This window comes from Dasypus novemcinctus, chromosome 7 (assembly GCF_030445035.2).
Source record: "Dasypus novemcinctus isolate mDasNov1 chromosome 7, mDasNov1.1.hap2, whole genome shotgun sequence".
Lineage (NCBI taxonomy): Eukaryota > Metazoa > Chordata > Mammalia > Cingulata > Dasypodidae > Dasypus > Dasypus novemcinctus.
The window spans coordinates 69,233,186-69,257,145 of record NC_080679.1 but is presented as its reverse complement, the minus strand read 5'-3'; the positions used below and the strand labels follow the sequence as shown (position 1 = coordinate 69,257,145).

Sequence of the window (23,960 nt, the reverse complement as noted above, 5' to 3'; positions counted from 1 at the left end):
ACTAGAACTCAGATGTTACCATTGGGTGCCACATGCAGACTTAAGAACAGAAGGACAGGAAAGATAAAAGGGAGATAAAAAAAAAGAAAGAGAGTTGAGAACAGTGAGGATTGCATCAAAGAGGATTAGAGTGAGTGAAGGGAGAGGAAGCATTTTGTGACTTCAGACTCTTACCTACTGTCCACTCCTTAGGATGTTTAAATGTTTAGCCAAGTAAAAAGCATTAAATCTGACTTTTGAATAGCAATATTACCTTCAGGTGGTGGTACCTCTTCTTTAGGCTTCACAACTTTCTTGGTGTCTTTCTTCACAGCCTTTTTGGACACTAAAAAAGTAGATATCAGATGTAAGAAACTAAAACGTTTTAAAGAATCTAGGAGGTTTATTGAAATATTTTACTTTTCATATGTTAATGGTAAGATGAGACTGCACATTCTGGCAAGATAGCTATTTCAGAAAGTCTTTGAAGTAGAATGCAAAAAATTTTTTTTGGTGGGAGATAGAACATGTACTGTGATCTTACATCTTCACTGACTTTATGGACTCTTAGAGTTAAAATCTTCAAAACCTAGAGAGTGACTCTAAGTGATAGCAAAAATAGGAAAGGTACACTTTTCATCTTTGTTTCATTTAGGTACCAACATTGTAAAGGCGCTAGGAGGGAGAGTAACGAGTGAAATTAGTAAAGGCCTTTCTATGGTATGTTGTGGACGTTCCTTTTGTTATTGCTGTTGTTAAAGAATGGTCCTATCTGGATGACGGCCCTTAGTACTCATGAATGCACAACACTGTGTCTTTTACTTTTTAAAATGAGTTAATTTCTCAAGTTTCACAGTGGTTACTCAAACCTAGTCATGTTGACACCAGCACTCAAAGAATTTAAGATAAATCATTACTGCTGACGACAGAAATGGAAATGGAAATCTAATTTCTGATTTTGGATGCTTGTTCCTCCCTGCTATCAGAAGTAGATGGGATATATTTAACTATGCTCATGTAAATAAATTATAAAAATGGAAATGAGCTTAAGCTTTTGCCAACAATTGTAGTGGATATTAGAGGAAAAATTACATCAGTAATAATGGTGTGGCTATGGAAAAATATGACTTTGATGTGCAGAAGTTTTTACTGACTATGCTGGGAAAATTCTGATAGACTTCTGCACTCCCCAGAACTCTAGTAAGTCCCTGACAGTCTGCTGACTGATTTAGTTGAACAGTTTTGGGGCTCAAACGGTTCAATTTATATATAGAAAAATGAAGAGGGACAATTTCTATTATCCCTGGCACACTTAAGAACTCTTTGTTGGTAAGTTTATTTCTTAGCTACCAAAAGAATTTCAGAGATCAAGGTATTCTAAACCATATTTTCTTGTAATAAGATTGTAAATTTTAGTGAAGAGTTAACATAGTAATTGGGAAACTGTACAAACTATAAACTTATCTGGCTAATCTCCATGGCTGTACTGGAAATTGGCTTAAATGATTCCATTAAAATAAAATATTTTAATATTAAGCATATTGTTTGATTTGTCCGATGGTTTTCAGAGTTTTAAGAACACGTCTTACAAATTTCATACAGGATATTTCCATTTTGAAAAGCAATTCAACTCCTAGACCACTGGAGGGCCAACGTGTTGCTTTAAACATTTCTAGGTCTGCAGTGGTTACATTCTGTATTATAAAGACATTTTGGTAGATAACGTGTCATACCTTCAATACGTTTTGCTGGTGGTTTCTTTTCTTCAGGTGCTGGTAATAAAAGAGGGATAAGAGGAACAGCCGTAGGAGGGATTTCTGAAGAAAATAAATGCCATTATCAGTAACAGGTTTTAGTTTCCAATTTGTGTGAAGTATAACGAAAAGCCTCATGCATTTCTTTCGGTACTTCAGAGACTTATAGTGCTGATTCATTAATCGAAACAAATAAAAGTAGCTATGTTAATGAATGCAGCTACTCTTTTGCTTAGCTTTTTAATTTACGAAGTGAAGAATACAACCTGGAAGGGTTTGCTCGGATTCTGCTGCTGCAGCTACAAACCCGTGTCCCGGCTCTGGGACTTACCTTCTGGTGGTACTGCTCTGATAGGCATGGTTGGGATTGGAACTCTGGAGTCAGGAATATCTGGAAAGGGACATGTGATGATAAGCACAGAGGCACTGAAGACACAGATTGCTTATTAAACAATTAAGTGGTCCCATTTAGTGGGATCCTAGATATCACCTGAAAGACATCTCATTACCTCTAATATTCAAACTCACAAAGCCTAACCTTTTTATGTTATTAAAAGTAATTTTACTGAATATTATTTTTGTTGAAGAGAGAAATAACATTTTTGTAAACTTTAGCTTGGCTTTCTGTCATTTACAAAATCACAGGGAATGTATTGTAAGCATGGATTGAATTTTTTTAAAAAAGAAAACTTACCAGGAGGCTTCAGCTCAAGTTTGATTTCTGCACAAGGGAAAAAAAAAAGGGTATTTTTGTATTGAAAACATTCTGGGTAGCCTATTTTGTTTCAAAGATTGCAATGTGGTTCCATTTGGGGTTTTCTGACCTTTAGTTGTTAAGTAGAGCTCTGCTGTGCTTCTGGCTTCACCTCTTGGTTCTAGCCTAGCGATTACTGAATAGACACCTATGGAAAAGAGTCATAGAACATTTACTTTCTGATATGCTTGAAAATAACATTTTTTAAATTTAAATACATACATGTATTCATTTATACTTCTCTTTTCTGAAAAAGTAGTCTATTTAGAATTACCTAGTATAAGCACTGAAAATAACAGAAATATATAAAACAGATGAGGGTATGAGGGTTAAATTATATATTCACTGGGAGACTGTCAGTTAAATTACCTTCATCGTCTGGGGTCACATTGTGGATGGTCATATAATGGCAGCGACCATCATTCCTAAAGTTATATTTCTGGCTCTCGGTCAGTTCTGTTGGTCCTTTGTACCACGTTACAATGGCGTCATCAAAGGACACTTCACACTCGAATGTGGCAGATTGATGCTCACTCACTACAATGTTCTGTATTCGCTTTGTAAACTGAATTGGTTCAGCTGTTTAAATACAAAGAATTCAAAGTTAGAATGTGTAGACAGGAATTTCTTTTCCTGTGTTTTCTCCTCAGATATTTAAAGTCTGTCTTTTATCCACTTGGAAAACAACAGAACAAGGACGAAATGCAAAACAAGAAAAAATATTCTCTTTTGCATTAGTAACAAAAAATTATCCTAATATTTAAGTGTATTCCTGAAGGATCGGTGCAGGAAAGTGTATAGAGAGTTCTTAAGATACTTAGATGAAGGCAGTTTTAAAGGGTTCTTATAACCCAAAGGTCAGATTAAATTTAAAAAAATGTTAATGAAATGGGGGCTGTAATAAAAGAAGCATAAAATTAATTTTTCTCATCAATTTATTGCCCAAATTATTATTTTTTTGCCCCAGTAAAATAATTTTTTTGCTATTCAGGCTATAGAATTGTTTATTATCCAATAAGTAATAACTGTCCCTATGAAATACTTTCAAGCTCGAAAGGAAATCTGCGTTTCAAAATCTCAAAAGATTCATTTTAAGAGTTCTGAAACCTGCTTTCTAAGTACATGTGAGCACTCATGAGGAGTCAGCCCACTGTGGATGGCAGAAATGTTTCCTGGGAGAATGGGCTGGAGTGGAGTGTCCTTCTTTAAATGTTATTGGAAATCTGGAATTTAACATTTAACAGTATCATGACCACCCCAGAAATCAAACATACTCTGGTGAGCTTTTTTTTTGACAGATCATATTAAAATCATGCAGATTTTAAAAGTGATTGGTGCTTTTAACTGGACCCTTTAATTTGAAAACCTTAAAAAATTTTTTGAACTTTTAAAAATATAACCACATTTTAATATTAATTGTAAAGTATATCTAAGAATCAAATGCATACATTAAAAAAAAAAAGTCATATAGTTGCGTTTCAACAGCCAAAAATGGGCACCAACAACTAGAAGCAGATGCTATCTTACAGCTAATTTTGCTCAGTATACCCAAAGGGTGTCTTCAGAAAATGTATACAATCAATTAGGAAATGAATATTTTTATCCCTAAATCCTAAGATTCCACTTTATTTTACAGATTCAAAAGGTTGAAATGTGATCCTAATATCAATATTTTTTAAAGTAGCTTCTAATCACCCATCTTATATATAAATATAATGTTAGCTTATATAAAATTTCTGAAAGATAAAAGTCAAATTCATTCCTATAAGCAAAATATCAACTCCTAGCCAAGGTCTTCTAGATTTACATCCACACGAGCTGGTCCTTTCTGAGATTTCTTTCTAGGAATCAAATCACAGACGTGAGAGTTATGGAAATTAGGTTTTAAACAGATATAATATTAGAAAGATACGTCTTAATCCAGATTGAAATCTGCCTCTGGTAAAAAGAACTATGCAAGAGGATGGACAATGATTTGAACATTTTCCTTTTTGATTTTGTGTGAATTTTGAGTCCTGAGTGAACGTTATGAATACCTGTGCTGGGAAATGAGAGCACATGAGCTTTTGGGGGATGTGTTCAATGACAGGGTTGCAGAGGTCCCGCACATTTGCAGTTGTCCTGTGCTGCAAACAATAACAACTCCATCCAATCTTTCACCCACCTTCAATTCTCAGCTCTGCTGACGTTTCAAGGTCTTCATATTTGCAGCTGTACTGACCCTGGTCATCTGCTCGAACATCTGCAATGGTCAATTTGTGGACTTTGTGCTCCACTTCTGTTTTATGTCTTCCATGGGGTTTAAGGATTCTGCCATTTCTGAACCATTCAGATTTTACATTTGGCACAGAAAACTGGCATGTCATGGTACAAGTCTGCCCTTCTTTTAAAGTAACATCCTGAAGATGCCGTTCCCAAGCAGGCTCTGTTCATATGATAAAATACACATTTTGATCAATAGTCCATTCAGATGCGCTCAGCAGTAAATTATTCTCAAGTTTTTAAAATAAACTTTATGTTTTTTTTAACTTACCAATTACAGTTAGTTTAGCACTGGCAATGTGTGGACCACAAACCAATCTATAATTGCCCTGATCTTTAAGTTGACAGTTTTTGACTCTGAGTGTATGGCGGTCACCATCGATGCGTATTTCAAATTTATCACTGGGTTCTAGTTTCTCAGTCCCTTTGTACCATGAAAGCTTGATTTCTGGATAATTAATTTTAATGTCAATTTCAAAGACAGCATCATCATCTTTCAAAACTGTCTGGTTTTCAATATCCTTGATGAGAGTGACAGGCTAGGAGAATACAGAATGGAAACCAGTCAGCCACTTCACCTCTTAAAATTCCCAGTAATTTGTTCACTTTATCAGCATAATTCATCTCACCTCTGTCTGTGTTAGCCTTTGCTGAATAAATGAGACAAGCTCCTCAAATTCCTTTTCTTCCTTTTCTGATTTCTCTATTTCCTCAATTTCCTAAGGTAAAAAAAGGATAAGTATTACATATAGGAAAAAAATTGAATTAGAAGGTGCACGATTAAATTCAACTTCCATTCCTGATGCTGTTTAGGTAATACAAAATGACCTAGTACAACTGTGGCAGTCTGGTCATTCAAAGGGCACATATTAGATGTTTCAAATGTGAACTTTTTGATGGTGATGCTATATACAAAAGATGATACCATTCTATGTGTTTCTTCTTCCTGACTTTGCTTTAGCAGTTCAAATGCTTGTAGAAGCCCTCGGAAGTCGGTGATTCCATACATGCGGGCATATTTTTCATACTCTTTAGGATCGACATTTTTGAGGAGTTCCATGATATCAATTTCCTCTTCTTCCCCAGATCCTTTCTTTAAGACTGGAGTCCTAAATAAGAAAGGAAATAAACATAAATCATCTGTCTTTTTATTTTTAATTGTCTATCATCATTAAAAATCTCATCAAGTTTTAAAATTTTCCTAAAATAATTAGTTGAGTAAAATTTACTCTACTAGATTAACTATGGAAGAATAAAAAAAGTGGATTTGGAAATGGAGTGGATTAAGATTGGACAAGTGTTACAAAGTACAGAAATTTGATCATAGGGTTTATAAAAGGATGATAGAAGAATTTCTGAAAACTTTTCAGCCAAGACCTAATGAAAAACAATAATGTAAGGAAAAATAATAACAATAATGGGAAACATTAATAAGGGATAAATAGCACGCCATAAGAAAGATGAATGGAGATTAAAAATTAAGTCAATAATTAATTCAATAATTATATTGAGCCATAAATTATATTGAAATTATTGGTAATTATGGAAAATGTTTCAAACAGTTGATCATGGCATCAAAAAGCATAGCTGGAAACAAAAATTTCATACTGAGACACATATACATATATAAAAATACTCAGACTTCCTTGCAGGCCACTTCCTTTTGTTTAAAATTTTAACAAAAATTCACCTCATTCTTAAAAATTTCTCATGATTATTCAGAAGTTGATCCTAATGATCCATTAACTTCCAACCATGTGGTACATTTGCTTATCTTTGTTAAAAAAATATCAATCTTGGTAGGGATGGTGCATGCCTATTGAGAGACCCCTTTTGTTACAGGAAAATTGCGTTACATGAATGGCTATTTTACCAGGACAACGTATATTTAAATGCTTTTTTAGTAAACTTACTTTTTCAGCATTGCTCTAAGATCTCCTTCAATTTTTTCTTGTTTCTTCCTTTCATCTACTTGTAGGTTAACGTTACTTTCAATTTCACCATGTTTGTTAAAGGCAACACATCTGTATAAGCCAGAATCTGTTTTTGAGGTGTCTCTAATTTCCAGCTTTGCTTCATCGCCTTTCTGGTGGATAAAAATGCGACCTCCTTGGTTCAGTTGTCTCCATTTCCCTTTTGTCCATTTAACATTTGGGATGGGATCACCACCAACTTTTGCAATGAATGTTGCAGTGGTTTCTAAGAAGTAATGAAAACAAATAAATAAAAATTTTAATTTCCAAAAGCAGTTCTTCTAAAACGAAACAATAGTAAAAGGTTCAAGAAAGGAAAACACATATTTTTCATAAAGAACTTACTTTCGACAACTCTGATACTCTGAGGTTCCGATACGAAGAAAAGTTTTCCATCTACTGCTACTTTCTTCGCTGCTGGGACTGGAGCTGGTTTGTCTGAAAAATGTGTTTACATGTTACATTATTACAGTTACCTTAAAATTGTAATATACATTTCCCCTATATAAAATAAGAGGAGCTTAAAATAAGGAAGCTACAAACTGCAAATGAGCAATAATTGATATTTCTAACAATCCACTCGTAATTAAATTTTAAGAAAATAAATGTAAGCAGTTGTTGGTTTAATCTGAAAAGTATTTTTTTAGGTGTCTGTACCTTTAATGGTCACTTTAGATTTGGAAGTATCGCTGCCAGCCACATTTGAAGCTTTACACACATAATCTCCTGAATCTGCTTTAGCCACATTCTTGAGCTCCAGCACAGCTGTTCCATTAGCAAAACTGAAGCTGCAATTGTCTGATGGCTTTATTTCCCTGCCAGCCTTCAGCCACTGGATCCTAATTGGCTCAGATCCCCAAACATGGCAGGTGAGCTGCACAAATTCTCCCTCACTGGCTGTTACAGGAGTAAGATGCTGATCGAACACTGGTGGCTGCTTAGGTTCTGGAATGTAAAAGGTATTTTAATCAGAATAGAAGTGCAAAAAAAGAAAAAAAGTATTTAATTCCAAAAAAAGAAACAAACTAAGAGCAGCCAGTTTTGCCTCTAACAGGTAACACTGGTTGCTGGCCTAGACCAGAAATGTATGTTGGGCTATTCTTCTCTGGATGTGATAGTTACATTTGTTGGATTTTTAAAAATATATAAAGGTCTAAAAACAAGCAAAAAACAGATTCCATTCTGTCCACAAATCAGCCAAGCATTTGTTTCCTGATTAAGTACTGTAAATACTGTACTGGCAGTAACTATAAACTTCTGTGCCATCTAGCACACTATTGATTCTCTCAAACCTGCGTACAGCTGTATTTTTACTGAACCCTAAAAACCAGGGGCTTATTGGGGAATTTTGCTCATCTAGAGTGTCAATCATTGCTACCCTCTGGGAAAGAAGCTAGCACGTGAGTAATCCATTAACCCACATGTTAATATGTGAATTTCTGAAGTTCATCTTTAGCTATTAAATGTAGCTACAGTTGTTTTTAAAATTCAAATTTAGCATAAAAAAGGATTATAAGTTGAAGCTCAGTGTTCAAATGAAAACCAATGAAGAAGATAAGATGAACATGACAGGAAATCTATGTGGAACTCTGTATTATATAATAATTTTATCCAATCGTTATTAGATCTACATATATAAGAAGAAGAAGGTCAATATTTGTGATTACAAAGACAAAAACTTCTGATGTCATTTTTGTGGGGGAGGATTTGATAGACAAGTAGTCTCAAAATTCAATAGAAAACATTTATGGACTCAAAGGCAAAACCATCAAGAATGTAAATAATGAGGTAAACCATTGCTAAGCACATATTTTTCATTTTACTAAACATGTTTCAAAAATAAACTCATAAATTCTAGTAAATAAGTAATGAAAGTTTGAATTTTAAATTCGAACAACTTGATATTAATTTATTTGTAGTATCTGTGTAGTCTGAGCTGACAATCTAGATCTTCAGAGCTGGTAATTGATTCCAAGCTGCTCAGAGTTTGGTTTATAAAGTGATTTTGATGACTCTATAGCAAAATTATCTGGATGAAGCCATAATAATCAGAGACTCAGACAGGGAAGATCTCCTTAAACAACAGAGTCTTTTTTTTTTTTGCCTCAAGCTATCACTGTGTACATTTTACATAATGGCATGCAGTGATGTCTTTCCACATGTCTTTTTTTTCCTTTTTGAGCAAATTTTACCTTTCTTTCTGGGATTAACATTCATTCACAGGCCAAAAGCTTTGGAATTATATGTTTAACCATTCTTCTTTAGAAATTTACTTAGAAAACAGAATGTTTTTTATTGTAATACAACTCTTAATAAGAAAAGCTAGTGCAATATTCAATGACTAGTAATTTAAAAAATTTTCAAAACAAATGTGCTTCAAAAAATATGTCATGTATGCATGCATTTCACAATAGATTTACATGTTTTACTACCTAATGAGAGTTTTGGGATATGACTTAGAAGCTAAGACTTCCATCCATTTATAAATGACATCTGCTTTGCTTAGCCACATAATTAAATTTCAAATTATAATATATATTAGTATATTCAATTATAATATATATTCCCATATATAACATATGGGAAGTAATTGTAAGCCAATTAAATAATGTATATTTATATCTGTTGTATCTGTACATTGGTCAAAATGTAAGAATAAATGCACATGGCTATCTAGGAGGCAGTGAAGAGAAATGCAACAGACCAGTGACTGTAAAGTTAACTAACCTTTGATAACAATTGACGATGTACATAGAGAAGATCCTGCATCATTTGAAATTTTGCATGTGTACAAACCAGCATCAGCCATGCCCGCTTTCTTTACTTGCAGTAGTAGTATGTTGTTCTTAAATGTTATCTCACAGTTTGCAGTTGGATGTATCTCCATGTTATTTTTGTACCAAGCAACAGTTATAGGCTGGGAACCAGCAACACGCCCCTCAAGCCGGAAAGAATTCCCTTCTGTTTCTTCTACCGTCTCTGAGAGTTTTTTAGTGAAGCTTGGTGGGATTAGCCGCTCTGTAAGCAATTACAAGGATACATGAAGTGGAATCATGTAGGAGCAGGTTTTAAACACTAGATTTTTAAAAAGGTAATCTTTTTTGTTAAAAGTCAGTGCTGCCAACTAAACAGCATATCAGTGTATGCTGTTTATACATACACTGAGGCTTCTATTAAACTGTTCTCTGACTTCTGGGGATGAGTGATAAGATTAGTTAATGGCATTTACAGATTGAGATTTGTAAAAAGACAATGGTTTTAGGGTTATGTAGGATATATAAAGTTTTAGAAAAATGCGGATTAGAAAAAGAGATGGCTTTTTCTTTAAAGGAACTTATTTTATCTTAAACAGCTTTATGTCATTTGTTAAAAGTTGTTGTCCTAACTTTTCATTTGTTAAAAACTTCACCCTTAGGATATAATATAAAGTGATTACACTCTGTTATACTACACACAAAATAAACGTTACCTTTTATATTAAGCTGGGCTGTGCAGGAGTCCTTTCCTACTTCATTTGTAGCATAGCAGGTATATTGTCCAGAGTCCCCTTTGTCAACCTTTAGGATTGTTAGGTGGGCACTGTTTTCCAGATAACTAATCTGGTAGTTTCCGCCACTTCGTATCTCTCTGTTATCTTTGGCCCAGCTGACCTTTATCGGTTGTGTTCCAGTGATGTGGCACTCAAAGTCAGCACTTTCTCCCACCACAGCCTCCACAGGGGCAACGGGGATGTCGAAAAAGGGGGGGTTCTTCCCCTCTAAGAAAAGATCAGAAAGACAAATTTTCAGGCTCCAAACATGGGACCGCTCACTTTGTAGAACTAGTGATGTTTTCTCCCTTATTCATTCTGTATTTGACAATACAAGTTTTAATTACAGAAATAGGAAGAAGTGTAAGAATTTACCAACCTGTAAGAATGAGTCTGGCACTAGAAGAAGCAGAGCCTATAGGATTTGTAGCTGTGCAAGAATACTGCCCTGCAAGGCTCCGATCCGTTTTAAAAATATTGAGAGTGGCTACATTATCTAAAACTGACGTTTGCACATTTGGGCCATCTTTCAAGGGCTTGCCGTCTTTAAACCAAGATACCATGATAGGCTCTGATCCCGTTATGGCACATTCAAAAACAACTGGCAAACCAACTGTTTCTTGAACATCTCTCAGTTGTCGAGAAAATGATGGTGGAAGTTTTTTCTCTGTAGAAACAGGGTTAAAGTAATAAATGCTCTAGATAGTTAAAATTTACTGTATATTCTCAGAATACCAGTACACCTTTGGAGCACAAAAGTTTTACCCTGAACCACTCTAATTGGAGCAGGTGCAAAGACCAGTAAGCAACAGAAACATTGATTGGCTTAAGGTATGTCTCCAGGCATGCAACAGTCTCCTACTTTTCAAGACTGGCTTGAAAGTTAGCTTTAGAAGACACTCAGGGAGTGATTTTAAAACACAAGATCACTTATTTCTCTAAATTAATTAAAGAGACAAATAACTATAAGACCCTTCCAAATGAAGATTTTGTTTCCCTTCTGCTCTCTGTAAAGGCTATAGGAAACTACAAGAAGCTAACTGTAGGTGGCATTACCAAAGCAGAAAATTTAGCATTTGGGAAGATTTTCCAAGAAAGAAGGCTCTCACCAGATTATTTAAATCTAGTACAAAAGAAACACTGATTCATTTGCTTTAAAAATATTTCAATCACCTTGAACAGTAAGGAAAGTTGATGAGGAAACTTCTCCCACACTGTTTTCAGCTCTGCAGATGTATTCTCCACTGTCCTTACTCTCAACCTGGTTGAACACCAGTGTAGCAACATTGTTCCTAAAGTGCATTTTGTAGGCAGCTGTGGGTCTCAATTTTGTATCTCCTTTATACCAGGACACTGCAATTTCAGGGGTTCCAGCAAGCTGGCATTGTAAAGAGGCAGAATCTCCGACCATCACCTTAGCAGGCTCCAATTGCTTGACAAAGTACGGAGGTTCTGTAGTCAAGAGAGATAATCAGTAATGAAAGAGGCCAGAATGATTGCTTGTATGAAAAGATAGGACTGTGCAATCATGACAAACCTAGTATCAGTATTTGTGCTGAACAGGAATCTTTTCCAGAAGCATTTTCAATGTAGCAGTTATATTGTCCTGCATCCTCTACTGTGCTACTGGGAATTTCCAGGATTGCAGACTTTTCTGTTGTGGTGATCGTACATCTCTGAGAAGGAGTTATATTTAAGCCATTTTTCTTCCATGTAGCTGATATGGGTGGAGTTCCAGTGTATGTGCCCTCTAAGATGAGGGGTTTTCCTTTCTCTATGCTATAATCATTGAGCCTCTTCACAAATCTGGCTGGGGCTATAGATAACACATTGAAAGTATGAATGCAAACACAAATACACACAGCTATAGACAAATCCAATTCTGTATGCATGACTATTGTAAAAACTTGGAGCAGCAGTCAAACAAACCTTTCACATAGAGATGTGTTGTACAGGAAACCTTGCCCGCATCATTGCTAACTATGCAAGTATATTCTCCACTTTGCGATGTATCTACATCAAACAGCTCCAGCTCAGCAACTGAATCCTCCAAAGACACATTACATCTGTCTCCTGGTACTAGTTCACTGCTGCCCTTGAACCAGCTGACACTGAAAGGAGGTGTTCCTTTCACAATGCTTGTGAAAGTTACATTTGTTCCAGTTAAAACATCCATGGGATCTGGTTTCTGAACAAAAGATGGTGGTTCTAAACACAAAAGCACATATCAGAAAAAGTTAAATATTTATGAAATGTGGCAATAAAAATGCATTAAAAACTATGAAATGTAATTCTATTTTATCTATATTTTTAACCCACCTCTCACGGTCAAAGATGCGCTGCATTCATCAGAGCCAGCCACGTTAGTAGCTACACATGTGTAGTTGCCAGCATCTGAATCTTCCAGCATGTTCACAGTTAAAGCACAAGCGTTATCTGTCAAGGTAGTCTGGTATTTCCTTCCACTGCTGATCTCATTTCCTTCATAGAACCAGGAGACAGAGATGGGAGGTGATCCATAGACTTTGCACTCCATTACAACAGAGGACCCGGATAGACCATTCGTCTCTTTCAATTTTCTTGTGAATGAAGGAGGAACAATTCGGTCTGAATGTGATGAAAAGCAAACAAACAAGGGACAAGAGTTATAAAACGATATGAAAGAGATTATTGTCTTTTTCTGATGAAATATCCCTAGATTCATTTGGCTCTTTTGTGAGAGTATCAAAGAATTCCTTAGAGGTACACATAATCGAAAGCCTGAGAATTAATGAACAAGATGTGCTAGTAGACTGGTTAGGGATTTTGGTCTCTCTTTGCTGTGAATCACATATAGTGACTTATTCCAGCAAAAATGATAGAAGAAGATCATTATAACCCTCTTCAGAGCTTTAGTTTTACTCCTACCATGATGAATTGTGGAAACTTTTCCAAAAAAAGAGAGGGGTGATAGAACCCTGAACCTTGGTTTCTTTTACTTCCACAAGTACGTTATATCTGATCTGGCTAATTCAGAGGGTGCCACTCCCATATATGTAAAGGAGGAACTACATTATTATAATGATGAAACAAAAGCCCAACTAACCCACCTGAAACTTGAACCGAGGCTGTGCAGCTGTCTTTGCCAACCGGGTTTTGCACCTCAAAATTGTAAAGCCCACTGTCACTGGGTGCCACGTTGATAATCTTAAGGCTAGATACTTTGTTGAAGAAGCTGATTTTGTATTTGCTGTCACTTGTCAGCTCTTTTCCATCCTTAAACCACTTAGTACTGAGTTCTGGGGTGCCAGCTACTGCACACTCCAAGGTACAGGTATCCCCTGAGGTGACTTTCATGGATTCTGGCTTCTCCACAATTGCTGCAGGCTCTGAAATGAGATGGGAATTACAGCTGAATTTTAAAGTTAAATTGAAAAATTAAAGAAAACACAGATACTGGTGAGTGTGAGACTCTTTTCATGATACCACTGACTTTGTACTAACCGAGAACGGAAAGAGTAGCAAAGCACTCTTGCATTCCAGCATCGTTTTTGATCTGACAGGTGTATTTCCCAGCACTGGCTGGTTCCACTCGTGAAAACTGAAGAGTTGCAATGTTTTCTGAATAAGAAATCCATATGTTTTCACTTTCCCTGACGATTTCCCCCTTATCTTTGAACCACGCCACTGAAATTGGCTCAGCGCCTTCAATGGTAGTCTGTAGCTGAACTTCTTCACCGACAAGGATAGAGATGTCGCTAAGCTTCTTCACGAATCTTGGTGGAGCTGTTAGAAAAAGGGAAAACAAGGCTTTAAAAGTGTGGAACTAACAGTATTTCTCTCAAAGCATGAATGCTAGGAATCAAACAAGTGATAATGTATTATTTCCATTTCTTAAAAAAGCAGCACTGGAGATAGATGGCAGCAGGGATACATTAACGTTTGTGTTAAGTAGAAAGAGTAGGATACCTTGTTCTGTGCTAACCTCAGAACCAATCAAACCTCTAAATCCAATCAAAACTTATTGGCAAAATGCTCTTAAAGGCTATTTGGTAGGATTTGATTTGAAATGGAGAGCACACTAAAGATAAAAGGGGTTGGAAGAAGTATAAAGAAAAGGTGGAAGAGAGTGCCAGGATGAGGGACTGGACCATAGCAAAGGGGGGGGGGGGGGAGAGGGGCGCAGACTATTAAAATGTGAAGGAAAATGATGAGCAGAAGAGAATGAGGTCAATCTAACCTTTCAGAGATATAGAACCAACACAAGTGTCACTCCCCACGTCGTTCGTGGCTTTACACTGATATTCCCCAACGTCTGCAACATCAACATTCAGGATGTGAATGCTCGTAAGGAAGTTCTCAGACATTATCTTGTACTTCTTGCCACTTCGGATTTCTCTCTTGTCTTTGTGCCAAGAAACTTGAAATGGAGGAGTTCCCTGAAGCTCACATTCAAGGTGAACATCAGCTCCTTTCAGTGTCTCAATGGGATGAGGCTTTTTGCGGAAAATGGGCGGTTCTAAAATTGGAAGGTAATTGAATTAGAAACAAGGAAAATGAAAATGTATTCTTTAAATACATAGCTACAAGCAAGAATCAGTTTTCCATTCCATCAAAGACAGAAAAAACATCACATTCAATTTTTTACTGTATCCTTTAACAGTTTTAAGACATCGACAGCAAGACAGCCAGGAAGTTGTGGGGACAACTAGAGAGGAGGCTAATGTTAAAAAACACAAACGGAGAATAAACTCTGACCTTTAACTTTTAGGGAAGTGCTGCTACTTGCACTGCCTGCTGCATTGCGGGCCTCACACGTGTAGTCTCCACTGTCTTCAACACTGAGGTTGTACATTTCCAACACTGCCACTGAGTCAACGAATGACATTCTGAATTTACTACTCTCTTGAATTTCAGTCTCATCTTTGTACCATAAAACTTTGATTTCTGGAGACCCGCCTATTTTGCATTCATATCTTGTATATTCATCCTGTTTCACGATCCTTGAAGGCTCTAGCTTCTTAATGAACCTGGGTGGTTCTGTAGAACCAGGAGGGAAAACACAGGTTGAGGGAAGGAAAAGGCATGTATAAGTCAAAACAAAGTGAAAAAGGGCATTTATGTCAAACAGATCTGGAAAACAAATTCATCTGATGCAGTTCAAGGAAGAAAACATCAAAACCAAATAGTAAATCCCTCAATTGAATACATTTACTTTTGTTAAGCATCTACATCAAGTACTGTTGCAAAAGGGAGGAGGAAGAGGCATTAATCCCTATTGTGCAGTTATCTTCCCAGCAAAAGGATCACTTCTCTAGTACTAAAAGCAGAGGGAGGAGAGTGCATCTGTCAGTGGAAGCCCTCTGAAGGATTACAGGGAATGAAAGAGTGATTATTTTTCTATGTTCTATGGAGAACATCTACTTCCTATAACTGCAAAAAAATAGTTATGTGCTATGAAGAGGTGGAATAGCAACATGGATTGGGTCAGATTATCTTACTCTGATTTGTGCCACTTTGTCTTACAGCCCTGAAACAGATACTTCACCAACCTTCTTACTTTCCCTTTGATGTGAGTGAGAACAATGCTTTCTTCATTAACTGAGGCAAAAATCTAGACTTAGGAGGATAAAAATGAATACCTATATGACATAGAGCAAATCTAATTCTATTTTAATTTCAAGGTATTTATAAACCACCACCACACACACAAAAATACTTAAAAATGCTCTAATGGGTTAGACTAGCAGTCCATTGAGTCAAGTATATAATTTCTGACAAGAGGTACCGTGACCATTCTGTAGAGAGACATGGTTATCTTCTCTAATGTTAGCTTCAAAAGGAGTATTGATGTGTTCCCTAGAACACTGGTTTCCAATGTTATTTAAGTAGGGCTAGTGGGGAAAAGGAAGTGGTCCTCAACATTAATCTGGATTCTTCTGGCGAGGCTTGATAGTTTGGGGTTCTGCTATCCCTTAGAGGGACAAAATCCTTTCAGTTACTAACTACCGTAGAAAAAAAATCATTTGAGGTTACTTCCTTTTGTTTTTCCCAAAATAACGTCTTTCAGACTGGGGTTATCTTGCAATTCTGTGAAACATTTATTTTCACTCTTTCCCTAGTCTCTATGGGGTCTTTGAAAATATTCCTTCTAGTCCATGTCTTCCCAGTTTAAAACTTTTTAACATTTTTTTTTTTAACTTGATCATGTTTGGAAGACCCTCAGTCCTTTTGTTCATTTCTAACCATTAGACCATGGTCCCTCCTTTAAACATATCTTTCTGGCACACCCTCTCCTATATTTTAAGATATTGAAAAGGTAAAAGGGAGACCTTGGTAGTTCACTCTAACAAGTACCTTGTACACCCAGATAAGCAGAACAAGAGTCTTTCCCAGCAACATTGCTTGCATAGCAGGTGTACTGCCCAGCATCGCCTTTGGCTACTTTGAGAACTGTCAGAGTGGCGGTATTTTCAACCAAAGTCATTTTGTAGTTGCCTCCAGGGCGAATCTCCCGGTTGTCTTTGGCCCATGTGATTTTGATTGGTGCAGTGCCAGTTACATGGCATTTGAAAGAACCACTTTCTCCAAGAGCAAGATCTACTGATACAGGCTTTAGATCAAAGAAAGGAGGCACTTCATGCTCTGAAAAGAAGGAAGACCAACAAGGTGACTTCAGTTTCCATGCTCCCAGACAGAAACTAAATGATACTGGTCCTTTGGTGGCCTGAGCAGTGAAGCTGCTTTATCACGAAGAGGGAAATGTGATGAATTACTCACCTGAGAGAATGAGCTTGGCACTGGATGATGCAGTCCCAAGAGGATTAGAAACTGAACAGTTGTACTGACCAACATGGCTCTGGTCAGTTTGCAAAATCTGAAGAGTTGCTACATTATGAATAAAAGATGTTTGCAAATTAGAATCATCTTTCAAAAGTACTCCATCTTTGTACCAAGACACTTGAAGAGGTTCTGAGCCATTGATGCGACATTCAAATGCAACTGGGAAGCCAAGGGTCTCTTGGACGTCCTTCAGTTTTCTTGCAAAGGAAGGTGGAAGCTTGCGCTCTGTAAATAAGTTAAAGATAACCCTTATTTACAAGCGCAAAATCATCCTCCACATATTTCAATCTATTACAATTTTGATGTTTATAAGAAAATGGATCTGTCAACATGCAGCAAGACTTGTTAAAAACCTTCATCACCTTTGATAACAAGCACAGCTGAAGAAGCGACTGCCCCCACACTGTTCTCTGCCTTGCATGTATACTCGCCGACGTCACTGTGATCCACTTTGTTGATTACTAAGGAGGCAATGTTATTTTTGAACTGCATTTTATATGCTGGAGCTGACCGTAGCTTTGTGTGCTCTTTATACCAAGAAATTCTAATTTCTGGGGTTCCATCCACTTTACACTGTAAAGTTGTAGGTTCTCCAATGGCTGCTTCCACATGTTCCAGGGGTTCAGTAAAATAAGGCGGTTCTAAGATACAGAGGATGGTAATCAATCATCATGCTAACCTCAAGAGGATGTTTTAAAAGAAAGAGAGTAATAAAAAGAGGTAACTGTCAACACACCTAAGACAGACACCAATGCGTCACAAATATCTTGACCAGCCTCATTTTCTATCAAGCAACTATATTGCGCATAATCCTCTATGGTGCTGTCAAGAATCTCCAGTATCGTTGATTTTTCTGTCATGGTAATACTGCAGTTCTGAGACTGTGAAAGAGGGAATTCATTCTTCATCCAGCTCACAGAGATTGGAGGTGTGCCAGTATATGTAGCTTCGAGAACTATGGGGCTTCCTGACTCAACACTGAAATCAGCCAATCTTTTCACAAAGGCGGCTGGTTCTATAAGGAGAAAACGTGAGGGTAAAATTCACATCTTCAATGAAGACTTAGAAATATAAAAAAATACATGAATTGGAGAAAAGAACCAACCTTTCACAAAAAGGTGAGTGGTACAGGAAGCACTACCAGCATCATTAGTAACAAGGCAGGAATAGTCTCCACTCTGCAACGGCTCCACCTCAAACAACTCCAGTTCTGTGACGAAGTCCTTCAGAGAGATGGAGCACGACTCCCCTGACACTAGTTCTCTGCTCCCTTTAAACCATTTGACTTTAAAAGGTGGAGTGCCTCTAATGACACCAGTGAAACTGAGGCTTGTTCCAGGTAAAACTTCCATAGACTCAGGGGTTTGTTCAAAAGATGGTGGTTCTAGATAACCCGGGGTAGGGGTTGGGGAGGAAGAGAAAGAAAGGAATCCAAGTCAGGGGCATTTTTGCTTCTAAAGAAATGTGAAGAGTAAAAAGACAAAATAAAGGAATTCCCCAAAAGACAGGAATTAAGTCAGGGAAAGAGATGTTAGAAGGGTAGCAGCCCGGTCCTCGCACACTGACCTTGGACCGTCAGAACTGCTGAGCATTCGTCAGAACCAGCTATGTTGGCAGCCACACACGTGTATGTCCCTGTGTCAGAGGGCTCCAATAAGCTCAGATTCAACGTACAGACATTTTCCAAAAAGCTGGACTGACATTTGGGCCCACTAACGATCTCATTGCCATCCTGAAACCAGCCAACTGAAATTGGAGCAGAGCCAGAGACTCGGCACTCCAGAACAACGGAGGCTCCCAGGACGGTTTTGACGTCTTTCAACTTGCGGATGAAGGAAGGAGGCACGACTCGATCTATGTGAAGAAGGTAGTTATCCGTTTAAAGTGAGGTTTTCCTTTTTCCTTTCTGGAAAAATCATAAACATAAAAACTTCATACTACTCACCCGAAACATGGACAGAAACGGTGCAGTTACTTTTACCAACACTGTTTTTCACTTCAAAGCTATATAACCCCTTGTCACTCATTTCTGCACAAGGGATTTTAAGTGAAGCCACTTTCTTGACGAATGTAATGTGATGCTTGCTATCTGCAGATAATTCTCTTCCATCTTTGAACCACTTGGCTGAAAGTTCTGGTGTTCCAGTCACTACACATTCTAATGCAAACGGATTTCCAGTAGTGACAGTCATGGGTTCTGGCTTTTCTATGATTCTGGCTGGTTCTAAAAGAAGAAGTATATTGCCACTGAAAACCAAGTCACATTCCATATTAAGAGTGTAATCAATATATTATTGGGTAAGTGTACTATGTGTAGAAATGATCATGGCTTGATCAACTTTAATTTTTTTTCAGGCTGCACTTTGCTACTAACCTAGTACAGTCAAGACTGCTGAACATTCTCTCATTCCAGCATCATTTTTAATTTGACACACATATTTTCCAGAATCAGATGCTTCTGGGCTCTCAAGTTGGAGGGTTGCAATGTTCTCAACAAATGAAATCCTTGTTTTTTCGCTCTCTCTGATGATGTCACCTTTGTCTTTCAGCCAAACAACAGAAATTGGCTGGAAGCCTTCTACCACAGCCCGCAACTCAACAGCATCCCCAAGAAGAGTTGAAGTGTCACTTAGCTTTTTCACGAATCGTGGAGGTTCTAATGAAAGAAATTAGTGGTGACAGAGGAAAACAAATGAATCTCAGTCACATAAATGATTAGTCAAGCAAGAAAAGATGAAGAGATGAAAGGAAGAGGCATTTTTTTCGTGCATTTGCCCATGTATACAAACCTTTGAATTTGACAGCGCAGACACATGTGTCACTTCCCACCTCATTAGTAGCTTTGCAGTGATATTCCCCTACATCGGAGGCTTCAAGATTAAGGATATGAAGACTAGTATCAAAATTTTTCGATGTGATTTTAAATTTCTTGCTGCTTCGAACCTGTTTTCGATCTTTAAACCACACCACCTCAAATGGAGGAGTTCCCGAAATTTCACATTGGAGGACAACATCAGAACCTTTAAGGGCTCCTACTGGAGAAGGTTTCTGGGTGAAAATAGGAGGTGCTACCAGAAGAAAAAAAATGACAATGAGACCATTTGCTTACTAAAAAGGATAAAGTATTTTAGCATGTAAAATCGTTAAGAGCGACTGGTCTGACCACAAGACAATATGCTGACAGAAATGACAACTGACAAATAACAATTTATAAAAACTACTTTTAGAATCCCAAGCAAGGAACTTTGACTATCCTTTTATATTTTGGAGCTCAGAACATTGCTTAGCTGGAATCCAAATCAGAGACGAATGAAGAAAGAGCTTTCTTTCTAACCTTTAACTGTCAGGGCTGTGCTGCAGCTTGCATCACCAACGCCATTGTGAGCTTCACAGATGTAGTCCCCACTGTCCTCAGAGCCGGCTTCATTGATGGTAAGCAATGCCATGGAATTAATGAATGACATGTTGTATTTCCAACTTTCATGAAGTTCACTGTCATTTCGGAACCACATAACTTTGATTTCTGGGGAACCAGATATTTTACATTCCAATTGAATGGCTTCTCCCTGCTTTGCAACTTTTGAGGCTTCCAATTTCTTAACAAACTTTGGAGGTTCTAGTCAACCAAAAGAAAAAGTCATATTAAAATGGCCTATGTTTGTAGCTGAATATTCCCTAGGTTCATATTTAAACAGGCTTATTATGAAGAAATCTATCTTCTGAGAAATTTGTGGTAAAATAAGTTATTTTTTCTATTAAATAGGCTTTTTATGCTTTTAATAGAGGATTTAGTTGATCAGTTTACTTTTGTAGCTAAAAATAAATATAAAAAATCTAAAAACCTAAAAGTTAATGTTTTAATAGATGTATTTGATCAAAACTTACTAATGATAAATCAGAAGATCATAAAACAGAAAAAGAATGAAAAAGGAGAATGGGTAGTTCAAACATTTAACATTTTCCAACTACATAAAACTCTTTAACATGATTACACTTAGTGAAAAATAACTTAAAGAGCAATAAAAAGAGAAAGCAGACCTTTGATTAATGTTGTCTACAATACTAAGGGCCAATTTCTACCATGATCCAGTTGGCTTATCCCAAACATTTCAAAGCTAAGGAAACTTTTAGAAGACACCTACACAAATATGGTAAAGAACAAATGTTGGGAAATGTCATGTAACAATACCTTTCACACTGAGTTGTGCTGAGCACATGTCTTTACCAACATCATTGGTTGCTTGGCAAGTATACTGGCCAGAGTCTCCTTTGCCTACTTTAAGAATCCTCAAATGGGGAGTGTTTCCCACACATGTGATTGTATAGTTTCCTCCAGGACGGATCTCCTTGTTATCTTTTGACCAAGTGATTCTCATTGGTTGGGCACCAGTAACATGACACTCAAAATCAGCACTTTCTCCAGCAATAACATCTATAGATACAGGTTTGATGTCAAAGAAGGGAGATTTCTTGGGTTCTGGAAGATGAGAGGAAGAGGCAATCTGTATTTGTTTTTCACCGGCCTTTTCTACTTTACATGAAAGTAAAAGTCATGATTTGCCAAGAGGAAGATTAACATGGAAACAAACCTCTTGCTGTTAGTCTGGCACTAGAAGATGCTGTTCCAAGTGGATTGGAAGCTGAACAAGAGTACTGGCCAGAGTGACTCAGATCCGTTTGCAAAATTTTTAAAGTTGCCACATTATCTACAAATGATGTCTGCAGATTTTCATCATCTCTTAAAAGTACCCCATCTCTATACCAGCACACTTGAATGGGTGCTGAACCATGTAATCGACAAGTGAGTGTAACTGGTAACCCAACAGTTTGTTCAATGTCCTTTAATTGTCTTGCAAAGGAAGGCGGGAGCTGGCGCTCTGTAGGAAAATAAGTAACACTTGAGGCATTAGTAGATGAAATGAAACTTCCCCTTAAAGATAAAAGAATATTCTTTAAGATAAGGAAAATGTTTTTCCCTAATATCTAAAATGTTATCACCTTGAATTCTGAAGACAGTCTTAGAAGAAGCAGTTCCTATAATATTTTCTGCTTTACATGTATACTCTCCACTGTCATTGATATTCACTTTATTAAAAACAAGTGTGGCTACATTGTTTGTAAAGTAGGTCCTGTATTCAGGAGTTGGCCGTAACTTAGTGTCTCCTTTATACCAAGACACTGTAATTTCTGGTGTTCCAGCAACTTGGCATTGTAAAGAAACTGAGTCTCCAACTGCTGCTTCCAGAGGTTCCAATTCCATAACAAAATAAGGTGGTTCTAAAGAATAAAGGCTCACAATCAGAACTGAAATTAAAGAAAACCAAATTCATGTTTCACATCAGAAGAATGCAAATCATTGATTAGAGAAAGGAGATAACACACCTAATGTAGATACCAGAGCTTCACAAACATCCTTTCCTGCTTCGTTTTCAATCTCACAGGAATACTGTCCCGCATCTCCTTTTGTGCTATTGAGAATTTCTAGGATGCAGGTTTTCTCTGTTGTGACTATACTGCATTTTTCCGATGGAGTTATATTAAAACCATTCTTTTTCCAGGTGACTGTTATTGGAAGTGTTCCAGTGTAGGTGCTCTCCAGAATTATGGATTTCCCTGGTTCTACAGAGTGATCGCTTAATCTCTTCACAAATGAAGCTGGTTCTGGTGAGTGACCAAGACAGTGGTTAAACACATGTAAACACACAAACAAAGATGTCAGTATACAGAAAATAGGAAGAGTGAATGCACTTGAACAAACCTTTTACAAAGAGACGAGTAGTGCAGGATGTTTGGCCAGCATTGTTGGAAACCACACAGGTATATTCCCCACTCTGAGGTATGTCAACATTAAATAATTCCAGTTCTGCCACAGTGTCTTCAAAGTAGATGTTACACCTGTCTCCTTTAACTAGTTCCCTGGCATCTCTGAACCAGCCAACCTTGAATGGAGGCGTTCCTCTGATAACACTTGTGAAGGTTACATTTTTACCTGGTAGTACTTCCAAAGGTTCCGGTTCCTTCACAAAAGAGGGTGGTTCTAGATAGACATGGAGGACATTTAAAAGAACCCATAAACTTCAAGTTTAGTTACAATTTTTAATTTAAAAAAAAGAGCACTTTTGAATGTGTATCAACTTGAATGTGAACCCAAAAAAGAATTTGCAAGAAAGGGTTGACTGTCTAACACTGACCTTGTACAGTCAACACTGCACGACATTCGTCAGACCCGGCGACATTAGCAGCCACACAGGTGTAATTGCCCATATCTGATGAGTCCAGGGAATTCAGCTGCAATGTGCAGACATTATCTGAAAATGTGGTTTGGTACTTTGCTCCACTGACAATCTTAGTTTTCTCATGAAACCAGGCAACAGACATAGGTGATGAACCAGCTACTTTGCACTCCAAGATGCAAGAGGTACCCAGCACCCCACCAGTATCTTTCAGTCTTCGTGTGAAAGAAGGAGGAACGATTTGATCTGTGTGAGGAAAGGCAAGAGACTCATCGTGATTTGAGAGACTAGAAGAGATCTGAAAGGAGGCAACTTGTTAAAGGAATTTGCATTAGCCACTAGCAGAAAATATCTGAACTAACCTGAAACATCAACTGTAGCTGTGCAGCTGCTTTTTCCAACATTATTTTGAACCTGGAAAGTGTATGTTCCTGCATCCTGTTTTTCAACAGAGAGAATCTTTAAAGAAGAGACTTTGTTGTAGAAGCTAAATTTGTGCTTTTGACTGCTGGTCAGTAACTTTCCATCCTTGTACCATTCAACAGAGAGTTCAGGAGTGCCGGCCACTTTACACTCCAGAGTGCAAGTTTCTCCGACAGTTACTGTCATTGATCCTGCCTTCTCGACAATGACTGCGGGCTCTGAAATAAACGT

The 23,960-nt window shown here is 37.3% G+C and overlaps 1 protein-coding gene across 2 annotated transcripts in view; it reads right to left on the bottom strand.

Moving 5' to 3' along the window:
• Positions 1-23,960, bottom strand: part of TTN (titin) — a 284,068-nt gene that overhangs the window by 177,478 nt on the left and 82,630 nt on the right. For both annotated transcript variants that reach the window (XM_058300570.1, XM_058300571.1), the window contains 41 exons: positions 23,669-23,947; positions 23,265-23,552; positions 22,832-23,110; positions 22,456-22,734; positions 22,072-22,350; positions 21,663-21,950; positions 21,263-21,550; positions 20,408-20,689; positions 19,863-20,141; positions 19,448-19,729; positions 19,019-19,297; positions 18,640-18,927; positions 18,179-18,457; positions 17,810-18,088; positions 17,436-17,714; positions 17,011-17,298; positions 16,588-16,875; positions 14,989-15,270; positions 14,471-14,749; positions 13,735-14,016; positions 13,341-13,619; positions 12,571-12,858; positions 12,181-12,459; positions 11,789-12,067; positions 11,425-11,703; positions 10,631-10,918; positions 10,192-10,479; positions 9,450-9,740; positions 7,380-7,667; positions 7,068-7,160; positions 6,663-6,948; positions 5,675-5,858; positions 5,379-5,468; positions 5,021-5,288; positions 4,652-4,912; positions 2,857-3,066; positions 2,558-2,635; positions 2,428-2,454; positions 2,065-2,124; positions 1,713-1,796; positions 254-325 (listed from right to left, as the gene is read on the bottom strand). In XM_058300570.1, the coding sequence (XP_058156553.1) occupies positions 254-325; positions 1,713-1,796; positions 2,065-2,124; positions 2,428-2,454; positions 2,558-2,635; positions 2,857-3,066; positions 4,652-4,912; positions 5,021-5,288; positions 5,379-5,468; positions 5,675-5,858; positions 6,663-6,948; positions 7,068-7,160; positions 7,380-7,667; positions 9,450-9,740; positions 10,192-10,479; positions 10,631-10,918; positions 11,425-11,703; positions 11,789-12,067; positions 12,181-12,459; positions 12,571-12,858; positions 13,341-13,619; positions 13,735-14,016; positions 14,471-14,749; positions 14,989-15,270; positions 16,588-16,875; positions 17,011-17,298; positions 17,436-17,714; positions 17,810-18,088; positions 18,179-18,457; positions 18,640-18,927; positions 19,019-19,297; positions 19,448-19,729; positions 19,863-20,141; positions 20,408-20,689; positions 21,263-21,550; positions 21,663-21,950; positions 22,072-22,350; positions 22,456-22,734; positions 22,832-23,110; positions 23,265-23,552; positions 23,669-23,947 (9,918 nt within the window). The remainder of the gene's footprint in view (positions 1-253; positions 326-1,712; positions 1,797-2,064; positions 2,125-2,427; positions 2,455-2,557; positions 2,636-2,856; positions 3,067-4,651; positions 4,913-5,020; positions 5,289-5,378; positions 5,469-5,674; positions 5,859-6,662; positions 6,949-7,067; positions 7,161-7,379; positions 7,668-9,449; positions 9,741-10,191; positions 10,480-10,630; positions 10,919-11,424; positions 11,704-11,788; positions 12,068-12,180; positions 12,460-12,570; positions 12,859-13,340; positions 13,620-13,734; positions 14,017-14,470; positions 14,750-14,988; positions 15,271-16,587; positions 16,876-17,010; positions 17,299-17,435; positions 17,715-17,809; positions 18,089-18,178; positions 18,458-18,639; positions 18,928-19,018; positions 19,298-19,447; positions 19,730-19,862; positions 20,142-20,407; positions 20,690-21,262; positions 21,551-21,662; positions 21,951-22,071; positions 22,351-22,455; positions 22,735-22,831; positions 23,111-23,264; positions 23,553-23,668; positions 23,948-23,960) is intronic.